Raw genomic sequence first — 14,381 nt, forward strand, 5'->3', positions numbered from 1 at the left:
GTATTTCAAAATCTATTCTCTGGGCTACTGGGAGCAAGAATGAAATGATAGAAGTCCGAATTTGTAATTGCTTTTATGTGTCTGAAAGTGCAGGTCCGGGTCCATCATTACACCCACATTTCAGGCCTGATTACCAGTTTCTAGCTGTAATAACTGAAATGGTTTGCTAACTTTTGTCCTCCTTTGGTCCAAAAATAATAGATTCAGTTTTTCTTTTTTATTCTAACTAAAAACAGTTATGGCACATCCATGCAAATTAAGCAAACCATGCTTGCTTAATTTGCAAGCATGACCCCACTTATCCCTACTGAGGTTGTGAGGGGTCAACAGGTGAGGTACACCCTGGACAGGTCATCAGTGCATCGCAGGGCAACACAGAGACACAAACAACCATGCATGCACACACTCACACCTAAGGAGAATTTATAGAGACCAATCAACCTGACAGCCATGTTTTTGGACTGTGGGAGGAAGCCGCATGCACAGGGAGAACATGCAAACTCCAGAAAGACCCCAGGCTGAGATTCAAACCCAGGACCTTCTTGCTGTGCCATTCTGCAGCCCAGTAATTTGTTATTTGCTGTAATCTTATCTCGTAGAAGCATGTCAATATTAAATAAGGAGAATCCCAGGAAGGAACTTTAGGCAACTCTGCATGTGACTTTTTTTTGTTGTTGTCAATGCCAAAAGTTACCCACTGACACAAACAAGTCCTTGCATGTTTGTGGTTAAAGGACCCAAGTGTTGAAACTGGCCGGAGGAAAACTGAGAATTTTAATGATGAATAAAATGGAGACTTACAAAACCACAGGAGGCAAACGGGACATAAAGCATTAGTAGGGACATAAGAAAACCATGAAAGGGAACAGAAATATTCAGCCAGGAATGTCATAGAATGAAATGTTTACTGTACAGCTTGATTACTGTCAAGACACAAGTGGCTGAATGGAATTTGGATGCAGCTGTGAGAGAAGCCAACAAGCATACTGAGGGAACATGAACAGTAAGCACGAGAGAAGCCGAAAAGGACAAACTATAAACTGAGAGAAGACTAATCTGAAAACTAAATTCAAATGCAGAACACAATACAGAAAAAAATGTAGAAACTCATTAAAAAAGGAACAAACATATACAGCATGACCCTTACAGCAATAATAATAAACTAAATATGGCAAGACTTTTGAGCAGTGATGAATTCAGAAAATAAGAGGAATATGGCAACACCTAAGAAAGTAAACAAGAAACTGGCAAAATGCAAACAGAAAAATGCCAAAATCCAAACACCCCAGTATCATGACAGACCTGCTCTGGACTCAAACCAGTTGACTACAGTACCAGAAAGTTTAACCCAGTTTTTCAGTCGCTCCAGTAATAATCTGTCAACAGTGTTGAATGCTGCTCTGAACCCAAAGAGAACAGCATTGTGGTTCTTCCAGTCTGCATTCTGCTGACGACTCTGAACACCGATAGCTTTCAGTCCAGTTATGTGCTAAACACAGTACTGAGACTGCTCTTGTCAAATTGGCTGTTCAGTGTTAACCTGCCCTGGCCTTATTATGGAATTAAATGCCCTGTTAACTGGTTGAGCCACAGGCAACAACTGCCATCAAGTATTTACTGTGGAGAAATTTTGACCCACTGTTTTTTGCAGAATCATCTTAATTCAGACACGTTGGAGAGTTTTCAAATGAGAACCAACAGAAAAGCTAGAGCATCTCAAACAGATTTTAATCTAACTTTTGACTTTGTCACCTCAAAACCTTAATTGTTTTAGACAGTGAAAAGTAGACTTGCTGCTGTCCTTCTCCATAAGCCAAGTTCACATGAGCTTAAGATCACAAACCGATGGCCAGACGTCCTTTTAATGCTCAGTTTATGCTGTCAGTTACAGAAGGTCATATTAAAGTGATTTCTTCATGCTACTGGTCTGACAGTAACCAGGCCTAAGCAGGGCTAGTGAAGCTGAATTCATCCTTCCAAAAATAGTTTTAACAAGTGCAGCAAATCCTTCTTCTCGTGGAAGCAGTTTGGTTTGGACAGCTTTTTTCTGTCAAAGTTAAAACAATATTTCAAAACTGCTTTTTGTATCTAGTCTGACATTACTTCAGTTTTGAAAATCCAGACTTCTCTAATACAAGGTGTGCATTTCAAGAAAACTTTGTCTCACATTGTGACAGTTTACAAGGTTATTTATTTTTTAATGAGGTGCCAGCCAAGGATCCCTCCTGACACCTAGGATTTGCAAAGTTATTTTACCTTTGTATTTTTTGTAACTGATCACACAAGGACCATACACTTCAAAAGGTGTTGACCCTCCAGTACAATTAATGGCAAAAAAACATTTTCTTTACAAACAAAAACAAAAACTAAAATTCATCATAATTGTATATTTTTTCTTAGTTTTGTATTTTTAAATGTCCATAAGCAAAATTAACTACAAAAATTGTCCATAATTATTTTCCAAAGTTCACATGCAAGCAAAGGTTCCCTAAGATTTTTTTTTTTTTTTTTTTTGCCCTACAGCAACATGAATAAACAGAACAAAATATACATATGTAAATGCTCAATTACAAATACCACACACAAACAAAAAATTAAAAGACTTCCAGGTCACTATTAGTCTCTCAAAAACCAGAACCAGAAATCCGTTATTTTCATCTGCACTGGACAAATACAACCGTTTAATTTCATTATGGAGCAAAAATTATATTGAATTTATGACTTACGAGTAACTTTTAACTCGGTGACGTCACACGCTTTCAAGACTTGCGGCTTGCCACGTCGGATAGTCTGGCACAAATAAGTAGAGGGTTTTTTTTCTTTTTTTTTTTTTTTTTTTTACTTTTGTTATGTTCTTATCGGTCCAAGGCGATTTTAGGTTCTCAGCATGACAGTGATGCGATTAGGAACAGGCCAGGGATTGAACAGCCTTGGTTTTTATTGTAATAGCTCCTGTTAGGGGCGGCAGCACTGGCGGCGGTGTTTGCCAACACCCGGTTTGGGTTTGGAGGGAAAGTTCTTCTTCTTTTCTATTATGGGAGACCAACTTTCATGTGCATACCGCCACCTACTGCTACACGAGTGTGTAGCAACACTACCTCCATCCATCCATCCATCCATTTTCTATACACCCTTGTCCCTATTGGGGTCGGGAGGTTCCGGGCAGAGGCGGGGGAACCCTGGAAAGGTCGCCAATGTTATAAACCGGAAAAGACCAGCGGACCAATCAGGTGAGCTCAGGGGACAACTGGGCGTGGTCAGGGGCGTGTCTGAAACTGTGACAGACGGGAGGGGCGGAGGGAGAGAGGAAAATAATGCGACCAACTCAGTGCAACAAGCGGGTTTTCACAACGTGTCCTACAGGGATAGCTATCAAATGAATCACCTCTTTAACTTTAATCTATCTCCACCTTTTGCATACAAATCCTTTTCAAATTTATATGTCTGCCCCAAAGTGCAGACATAGTTCTTCTATGTGAGGTAAAGTGTGCCTGACAGCCATCAGAAAACGAGTGGCAATTTTCACCTGTGGTTTTATATAATGTAACCCTCAGTGTGAACCGACAGATTCACATTAATCATTGTCTGTATTCGATCTGGAAACAAACTAAAGCATCTGGTGGACATTAACAGCCAAACAGGAACATTTTGTCAGATTTCAGCACCTTGGACAGCACATTACATAGAAAAGTGAGGCTCCTGTTGAGTGGATGACAGAAAGCCTGAGGAAAGGAAGAGCTTAGTGTTCTGTTATGGCCAGTTTCCATGAATATTCATTCAAAACATTTAATAAAAATCATTTTTAGAATATGAAAAAAAATATATATATTTCACTGCAAAATACTAAATAAAGTTTCATATTCTTTATTTTTCACGTTCTGTTGCATTGCAGCCCCAAACTTTAATGTGTTTTATTGGAATTTTATTAGATAGACCAACATAATGTAGCCTAGACGCAGTATAAAGGAACATTGATTGTTTTTGTTTTTGGCTATGTTTATGCTGGTGCACCTAAACAAAGCCTAGTGCAATCAACTGTAAAAGTAATTCATTAAAAAGATCATTTATTGTGTGATTCGGTGTCGGTGTAAATGCAGTTGTAAAGATATCAAATGTTTGTTAGAAAACATTAAGGAAAATAAAAACAAAGACCAAGAAATAAAGGAGACAGGTCAGGGATTAAGCTGTCGAAAAACAAGAATAAAACAATATCCAAACCTTTGAGTATTTGGTAAAACAGTGTTTAGTCAGTTTTCAGAAAATGTAAACACTATGACAACTGCAACCTACAAAGGTGGTCAAAGTTGATGGAATTATGGATGAAAAATATGAGACAAACATGAATAAGTTGTTAGAGGATGTAAAAGTCTCCAGCAGAACAAAGACACATTGCTGGGTGATGCCTGTAACCACAGTAAAAAAAAAAAAATAATAATACATACACAACACATGCACTACCACAGTGTACATACACCAATGCTTTTTGGAGATACTGTTTATTGAAAACATGAGTGATTTGCCATTTTCTAACATGACAGTATTTCTAGTGATCATCTCAGGAGTTTTCATTTTGTTGATTTACCCACAGAACGGTGCCCACCCAAACTTTTGGAACCACTATCTTAAACCATATGAGAATGGCTTCTGTAGTTTGTGTTATGTGAAAACAGGGTTGCTGAAGATTCTCTCTGCTGTGACGTTTTGGGTTCTTTTCCTCTCTCCTTGATGGAAACTCTCTCTCTCTCTCTCTCTGAGGCTTATGCTCCTCCTGGCAGAAAAAGCTGCACTCTCAACAAACTCTTTGCCCTTTAGCCTTTTCTGAAGGTTTACCATGCTTTGATTCACTCTTTTGGTGTTCCTGCTGTTACACAGAAAAGCAATTTCACTTTGATTACCTTACAGTGCATTTACAGGTGTTCTAGATATGCAGCCTATAGTATAAATTAACTGTGACAAATTTTGAGGGCCCAAATTACTTTTTTCGAGCCAACAGTATGTCATAATAAAATCATAACCCCACTTTCTGGATCAGTTCACATGACTAACTCACAACAATGAGGTGTGAATCAAACACATTTTGATGCACTCATAATCTAAAAATGAGTGTTTAAACTTTCAGGTTTCTTATTACATGTTTTATTCTTCATTTTCCAGCTGTATTTATTTCTCTGAACTCAAAATGCTTTCAGTGAGTAGCACTTCAACTAAGCCCTATTTTTGGATGGGCAAACACAAGCATAAAGGATGTGATAAGTGATGAGACAGGTGATCATGCTTTTGCTTTAACATATTTTTATTCCTGCGACTGATCAATGTTATTCTCAATTTCTTTTATTTATTCTTGTGCTCAGATAGTCTAATTAATTTTTTCAGCAGAGTTCATTCAAGTTATTTTGAAAACATTAAATTCAAACAAAAAAATCTTCACTAATGTAGTGTCATTTCTGTTGAGTAACAAAATGATTTAAGTGTTAACATATTGCCTGTAAAGTAAAAAAAATAATAAAAAACTGAGCTCCTGCTGAGTTTCAGTCGATGTTTAAATCTTTTACTTTGTTGTTAAGTTGTGGTTTATAGATGTTCATCTGCCTTTTTGAAGGATGAGTTCTTGAATTTTTTATGTTTATACACTTTGAACTGACAGCAGCATTGTGGTTTTCTGGTGTGTTGGTGGAGGCCATGACCTCATGATTTCAGCCCTGTGTTTTTCAGCAGGAATGTGGTTTCGCTGTTGGCAAAACGTGTTTCTACATTTATACATTTAAGACCTCAGCCTTAAAAAAAATGTATCATGTCTGATTTTGAAATTCATCCTGTTCCGTGCCTGAAATATAAGTCTGTCATGTTCTTGATAGGATTAATACTGCAAAAAGAGATGTGAATTTCCTGATATGATTTCCAAACAAGCGGTGAGACAAAACCTGCAGAATTGCTTCACTACTGTCCCGATTGTAATGCTTTTGGGGCACTTAGCAGACATGAAAATGGAAGAGTGTGAGGGTGAACTGACCCATGAGTAGCAGGATACAGAGAGCCTTGGTGATACAATGACACACCACTAGTGGGTTAAGTAACAGGGAACCAGAAGATGTTTTCCTTTGTTATCCAGAGTGATGTTGTCACATAGTTATTTTCTAGAACCTGAGGCACAATTCTTCATTCACTGTAATAGTAATTATGATTATTGAATAATTTTAGCAGTAAACAGCTTGGTAAAGGTCACATAAATGTTTTCGCATCTTGTCATTTTACCACAAACTTTAGTGCATTTTATTTGATAGAGCAACACAAGCAACACAGTGTCTTCTTGACACTGTTGTGGAGTGTCGAGAAGAAGAAACATAGTTTTCGTATGTTTTTTTACAAACAATAATGTAAAAAGGGTTTTGTGCATACATATATATTCAGTTCCCTTTCATCTGATACTCTATAAATAAAGTTATCCGTATTTCTGTCACTGTTAGCTTGCAGTTAGTTGGATACTTTCCTGTTTCTATAATATTTTGTAGCCAATTTAAAAAATGTTAGTCACCTGTCAATATTGAGTACAAAAACAGGTTCAGCTGAATCTAAAGCATTTGCAGTAACAAGTCAATGTCAAATGTATTTATGTAGCATATATAAAAGTCACATCAGCTGACTAAAGTGTTTCACAGGTACATCCACAATCATAAAACAATACAAATTCATTCATCACTTTTCAGACTGTGATTTGATTTGTTAAAATTGGATGATGTTTAGAACTGCATTTTCATTTCAGTTATGCACTTTGTGTTGTACCACATAAAATCACAATTAAACACATTTGGTTTTGAGGTGATCAAATGTGAAAAAGTTTGAGAGAGATGAATAATTTCAGGAGCTTCTGGATGATCATGAACTTTTCATTATCTGAGTAATTTTGTTTAATTTGAAAAAATGTGCAAATATCCTCATGTGCTCACAAGATCTCAAAATAACATTTTCTTTAATCAAACAGATTTTAAAAAATTACAATGTTCTAACAAATTGTGAATAAAACCATAAGTGAAATCATTTCCCATAAGCATTACAGGTTGTTGGAAAGTTTATCATTTTTGTATTCAAATCCACATTTTATATTCAGAGGAAAATAAGTCAGGGAAATCAGTCACAACATTGATGTGGGGACCTTGTCCACCATAAATGGGCCTGCAGTGAGCCCAGTAGCATGTCCTCCCCCACAGCGCCTTCACTAATCATCGCCTTGACTGTCATGGTGCTTTTCTCGGTGAGTTAGGTGGGAGCGTGGTGAGAGGTCTTGTTGGATTAGAAAGAACCTGTTTGATATAGGTTACTGCTCTGTGGCACTAGCAGGGTGCTGTGGTGTGTGGGTGGAGCACACACACACACACACACACACACGCACACACACACAAACACCCCTACACACACACACACACACACACACACACACACACACACACACACACACACACACACCCACAAGCACCGTCATGAGTCATACCTGTTAATGATTTTTAATTCTGATGCTGCAAATGTAATCATATTGCTGCTCACCATCACTAATCACAAAATATTCATCACATTAAACAGTTTGTCATGTTAAAACCTGAGAGGGTAAATTAAAGATAACAATTTACTCACCTCCTTAGATAGCTTTGTGTTTTTCAATAACTTTCATTAATATTCAGAATCACAACAAGAAAACCTTACCATTAGACTTTCCTTCAAGTTCTAAGCTCCGTTTAGAAGAACTTGTTAAGCAGACGTCACATCTGCTAAATTCCCAGAACATTTTCTCTCCTCATCACTTCATGAATGTCGCCATGGGGGGGCACTGCAATGCAAATTCTTTGTTGTTAGCCTCTGAGTCAAACCTCAAGTGTTTAGAGCAGTCAAAAATAACCACCAATTGATTTGAATTTTGCAGATCTGCATAACATACACTTGTCAGTATGACGCATGTTTCCTCTTTGATTACAGATGCCTTTCCTCCTAAATGATTCTCGCCTTCATGTAACTTCTATTTTGTCTCCCTGTGTGATTATTGGCCAGTCAGACAAAAATTCTCCTCGGTGTCTGTAACCATGGCAGCTGCAGACAGAGAAACAAGTCTTGTTTTCTCATTTCAAACCAATCCATAAAAGAAAAACAGATTATAGTATTGAGCTTTTTATTTTCTTTTTTCTTCACTGATCAGACTTTGGCCAAATGACTTCAATATTCATAAATAGACACCTTGTGCTTTGACAGAAAGTCAGCATCTATTTTGGCTCATTAGGCTAGAAATGAGTTTCATATGTGAAGCTTCACATTGATAATCAGGAATCATTTCCTAAGCAGGTCTGCAAAATAAATGATTTGGCAAGTTATCAAGCAGCTGTTGTACTGGAAGATATGAAGACATAAATGGACAAAAATGCTGGACATGAAGTGAGAAATAACAAATTATTATTCCCCTTATCTGGAGAACAGCATTCCAGACTGTGTTAACTTGGTTATGCTTCTGACTTCCGGTTATTAACATAATTTAGTCTTAGTTTTTAACTCAAGTTCATTGTGTCTGTAATTTTATTTTTACTTTATCATTTTATTTTATTTGAAACTATTACTGTAATAATTCAAATTGGTTATTGGAATTTGATGTAGATTTGACTGTTTTCTTCTTGGTATTTGCATACTTGGACATATTCACAACGGTTAGAGAATAAAACCTCCCATTAGAAGCTGAAACCTGAAAATACTTGATCCTCCCTCTAGAAACACTTATTTCTGCCTATTTCAATACTTCAAACACTAAATATACCTCAATATGTATTAATACACAACCATCTCAGCACTACAGCAGGAGCTAATGGATACTTGTGTTTTTGGCATCGTTTGGTCACAATAAGTTTCTATTTTTTTCTGAAGTAAAGTACATTGTCTTCCCTACTTGTACCAGTGTAAGGTGTTCTAAAATGATTTATTGATTAATAAATAATGAGACCCACAGACACGCTTCTTGTCCTTATTTTTGATAACATCAAATGGTGGAAAGTCATTTGATCATTTATTTTCTTTGCTTGAAAATTTCACAAATATACGGTCACAGCTCAGTAGTGACCTGTTTACACAGGCTACAGTTTGGATGAGTCAAGTGTTGTATTAGTTGTAGGAGTGGCAGTGTCACATGACCATCTGGCAGGAAAGAGTGCTTCACATATCCACAAATCTTCTCAAAAGTAAATCATTGGAATATTAATATTTCATAAACATTTGATATATCTTTTTAGATTTCCTCTTCATATACATGCAGTATTTATAACATGCAAGGTAATTACAATGTAACACTTTGCAATGAAGCTAAAATAAAATGCTTTAACCAATAAACTTTACACAAACAAGGCAAAAGAAATAAAACTGAAATAAAACAGTGATTAGCAAATCATCTTTGAAGTTTCAGTTCCCCTCTTTAAAATTTTCTGTTTCACCATGACTATTTTATTTCAGCAATCTTCCTTTAAGTATAACTAAATGCATAAAGCATTTAATTGTAAGATTCTTTATCTTTCTTTTAAAAAAAATTATATCTTATATAGAAACTGCACTGAAATAGTATTTTTACTTCCTTCACAGCACCAGTTCTGTAGGGGCAAGGTTCCCATTTCTCACTTCTCAGTTGGAAACGCAAGCCTTTTTTTATACAAGCCAGTCAATAAAGAACTCATGAAACTATAGCAGTGGGATAATAATTCCAGATAATCACAAGTATATGGACCAGTAAATCACATTAAAGAAGAGGAAGGAGAAAGGGAACAGGGCTCTGGAGTACAGGTCGACTCTTTTGGCAGCGGAGGGGATGACTGGTTTTGGGGGAGGTGGTTTCTTGTTCTTTGCCTGGGATTTACCGAGAGCAGAGCCGGTGTCAATCGGTTTCCCGTAGCAATCAAAGTTTGACAGCTCAAAGTCCCGTGGGAGAGATCCCACGATGCTGAAGTCATTGGTCCGCAGGTCTGATTTGGATGTGCACACCTTTTTACAGCGGGTCTCACCCACCTGAGAGACAGCAAGAGACAAAAAGATAAACATTTTGTTGCTATGATATACAGATTTTGCTCTTTTTAAATTTTTCTCTGAAACATAACAGGAGAAAACTAGTTATGAAACAACTGCTGAAAAAGAACCATCTGGACAACTCACTACTGCAGAATTACAAGTCAAACTCCGAATTTCCATCACCAGTAAAGAAAGCTGTTTTAACCATTTCCACATCACGTTACTATAGCAACAAAAGATGCAAGAAATGGCAGGCGATAGATGGAGGCAGAAGTTTTTGTGACTTCAATGTAAAAAAAAACAAGTTAGTGGTTAGTGACTCCATGACAAGCCCTCAGTTTATTTAGTTGGTCAGTTTATTTAACATGTGATTCTGAAAAGTTTACTCGTAATAGGTACAATTATACATTTGTTCTAATAAGTATGTGAATTAATTGGTATAACTAAATGTTGGGCTAGCATTTGCCAACTGCACAATAGTCTGTGTATAAACTCCAGCTATTATCCAACATCCATACCGCATTGTTCCAGAAACTGAAGGAATCATTTATCTGAGGCTTTTAAAAATGTTTTGACTCGACTGCAAACACTTTGAGAATGTAGTAAATGAGCCGCTTGATCAGGAAACTTGGACAAATCTCCCACTGATAAATCACCTGCTGCTATTTTAAGAGAGCATGAATGTTTGGAGTCAACAAAGAGAATTCCTTTGTTCTCCATAACATTACCTAATCAGAGGGGTCTTTTAACCCCTGTAAAATGCTATTTTATCCACTGTTTTTTAGGTTGAGGTCACCTGAAAGAAATCCTTTTTTGCTTTGCTGATAGCCTGCAGGGTGGACAGGATCTAATCAGACTGAAGTCATTAAAATAATTAAAGCTTTGTTATTTTAATTTCCTTTTGATGAGAAAACAGATTTAAACCTCAAAGGAGTAACGCTGCGACTCAGACCCCGATGTAAAATTATTTCTGTATATCAATGTTGTGGATTTCTAAGGAAACTGCTACAAATGTTCAAGCTGAACTCTGACCCCACAGTTATTTGCATTGGGACAAAAACATTTTAATGAATATATTTTCCTGATTTGCATTTAGATTTGATCTTTGCAGCAAAACAGCTTGAAGGTGTTGGATCTGCAGTCTGGGCTTCATTTGACTGCATGTTACTGAGTGTGGGCGTCTGCATGAAATTTGATATTAAAATGGAAAGAGCTCTAACACAGGGTATTTCAGGTTTTGTAGTTTGCACAATTAATTTAGAAGATTTTGATTTCTGCAAAAATGTACATAAAATTATAATTACCAATCACTTCAAGATCTCACAAGTAAAAAAAAACACAACTTCAGACTTTCAAATTAAAAGCCTTAGAAAAAGCCTTAATTCTAGAGTTTAAAAATAAAAAATGTTTGTGGCTATATCTTAATGCTTTCCTAACACACTCTCTTATGGTATCAAAGCCAGTCACTAACGTGTAAGGTGCTGACGTGCAGAGGCGTCCCTCCGGTCCCGTTGATGGTGTTGTTCCTCACACCAGGACTCTTCCCTGCAGCCTTCTCCTTGGAAGCTATCTTGGCCTTCTCTGCCTCAATGTGCTTTGGACTGTTGAGCATCACTTGAACCACAGCATACTCCACCAGCGAGGCGAAGCCGAACAGCAGGCATGCAATGAGCCAGATGTCGATAGCCTTGACGTAGGACACTTTGGGCAGCTCTGAAGCTAACGAGGTGCATTCAGAAGACAGGGAGAGCACCGAGAGGATCCCTGCATACCGGGGAGCACAGATGACCTAGTCAGTCAGAAATGTGCATGACAATGAAGAATAACTCTCTTTAGAAGGAAGACAAAAGTTACATTATTATGATGTACTGGATAGCAACAATATGAACAAATATTTATTCATATCAACATGGACAAACAATGCCTGGAAATATGTTGTAAAATCCTGCCACCATTCACTGAAAAAGGAAACAGTTGTTTCAACAGTGATGTGACAGAGGACACAGATCCTACCATGACGCAGCAGGACACTGTGACTTTCACCCCACTGATGACCAGCAGACAAAAGCTTTTCACAATCAGAGCACTTCAAATGCAATAATCTAAAGTATACAAGCAGGTCCATCTTTGGATTGCTAAAGAAACAGTGATTTGGTCAAACAGCAGACGTACATCTAAGAGGCTGCTGCATCATGTAGAGCATTGGGGGTCAAAAACATTCCAGTGTGGCTGATTTAAAACAATTCTGCAAAGATCAGTGAGTCAACATTCCTCTGCAATGATGTAAAAAATGTAGATACTCCAAATACTAAAGGTGGCACAACCTGCCAGTAAGCTTAGATAGTAGATAGTAGCTTTTCATTAAAAAACAACTGTAGTTATCATCTGATATGGACATTTTTGCAATGGTTAAATATCCGACTGTAAAAAAGCAAAAACTAGAGGAAATCTGTAAGAGAGAAAGTACTTTTTCACAGATCCACAAAATGAGTGAATCAGAGGATGGATAATGCATTTCTCAGGTACTTTGTCAAGCATTTGCTGCACTTTCTGTATTTCTAAAAGACATTACAGTCAGATAACTGTTCATCACTGATCATTTTTTAGGCCTCATACTCCTGTCTTTGACTTCCCCTTTCATTTTTTTTGCACAAGCTCTATAATCAGCTGTGATACAACCACTCGACAGAAAATCTAACAAAATGTAAAAAATCTACAGAAACGCTTCCAAAAATCTGGAGAACAATTAATCAAGACATCTTTTAAAGATTCCAGGAACGACTGACTCTTCAGATGCAAAGTATTAAAGAATAAATGCTCCCATTGTTATAACATAAAATAAGACAACTAAAATTATAGAGACTTGCTGTTTGTTTCCACTCAGGAACCATTTGTAGCCAGTTATCTGTGAAGGAAAATTAAAAATGTCCATCCTGTCAGCACAAAAAGCTGTAATCAAACGGGTACAAAAGGTTTCTGAGAACATTGCTGAAATCAGCATTCAAAGCTGATTTGTTTCCTTTTGTTAAAAGCACAGACAGCCTCTAATGAGTACGTAATTCCAAAGAGTTTTTATCTCTCAAAGCTTACATCATTACAGGTTAGTGATCTCCCCTAAATAGCAGCAAATCTTCTGGGCCGAAGTGGAAACAGCAATTACGACCAACGTTAAGAGGTTATTCCAACGTCAATGAAAGGCTCTGCAGACTTCTTTTCTTAACATCTCACTTTTTGCTGCTAATGTGCCTTACAGTGACTTTTAATACATTCAAATGATTAATAGATGCTGCTCTCAGACTTAATTAAGATCATTCAACCAAAGAGAAGCTTGCAGAAAAGGTCGGGCAGACACATAGATGTGGACACCCCCAGAAAAGATGCTGAAAAAATGTCTCAAAACAAATTCATTGTTAATTGATCCAACATACTCCCACACTCAAAAATGCAAAGAAATCCATTGTTTAATTTGATTAAATTCATTCAGTGTAGGAAAAGATAACAGTGTTTAACAAAATTACTGTTAGATGCTTGGTTCACTGTTGGAGAACTGGAGCAGAAAGAGGCACCATGATGTCACCAAATCTCCATGACAACCGTTAATCAACAATTTCAACATATTATTTGGGTGTAATGACAGATATGTTTTGTCGCACCATCATAAATGAAAAACAAGCTGTGTTAGTGGGTGAAGAATTATGAATAATGGCCAAAAACCTCACCCAAGGTTTGGATTTTTCGACATTTTTACAGTGTATTCTTATCTTGCCGCAGTACAGACTAGTTTAAGAATTTTTAGACATATTTATACAGGATCTAGTAAGTTTGTCCTCTTTGTGCATATAATTTGACACAAAAATGAGCAGGAATGCAAACTCACAAACACACCTGGGTGCTGACTGACCTGGAGCCATCATATTCAGAGCAGGCCGCCAGGAAGGGTTGAAGTGATGATGGAATGAAAGTGGCGATAAACAGCTGGAATGAAGATGGAGCAAAAAGGAGGCAGTGGATGAATGAGGTGGGATAACAATGGATTTTCTTATCCAGGCAGTCCTGTGCACACACACAAGGGTAATAGGCAATAATATATGAGGGTGATACTGACATGTGAGAGTGATATGGACTTATTATATGTGGGTTATGGTGTGGAAGAGGAGTAAATATGTCTTTTATATCTAGTGCCAGCCTATAGTGGATGTATTTTGGAAAGATAGGACCATGTGTGAGGAAGCATATCTCAAACTCCGCAGGCCAGCCTGCTTTACAAACAGAAAATTCCTGGAAACACTTCCTGTGTCTCAAAATGCTAATAAAATTAGATTTAGCTGAACTTAAATAAAAAAAAACTATATATATATATA

General features: G+C 37.1%; 1 protein-coding gene across 1 annotated transcript in view; it reads right to left on the minus strand.

Annotated features, from left to right (window-relative positions):
* Nucleotides 1–8,983: 8,983 nt before the first annotated feature.
* Nucleotides 8,984–14,381, minus strand: part of glrbb (glycine receptor, beta b) — a 29,574-nt gene continuing 24,176 nt past the window's right edge. The window contains exons 9-10 of the mRNA XM_015031943.1: nt 11,492–11,784; nt 8,984–10,020 (exon numbers count right to left, since the gene is read on the minus strand). Of these exons, the coding sequence (XP_014887429.1) occupies nt 9,727–10,020; nt 11,492–11,784 (587 nt within the window). The 3' untranslated portion in view covers nt 8,984–9,726. The remainder of the gene's footprint in view (nt 10,021–11,491; nt 11,785–14,381) is intronic.

Source organism: Poecilia latipinna, unplaced genomic scaffold (assembly GCF_001443285.1).
Source record: "Poecilia latipinna isolate Pla-1442-1.1 unplaced genomic scaffold, P_latipinna-1.0 Scaffold224, whole genome shotgun sequence".
NCBI lineage: Eukaryota > Metazoa > Chordata > Actinopteri > Cyprinodontiformes > Poeciliidae > Poecilia > Poecilia latipinna.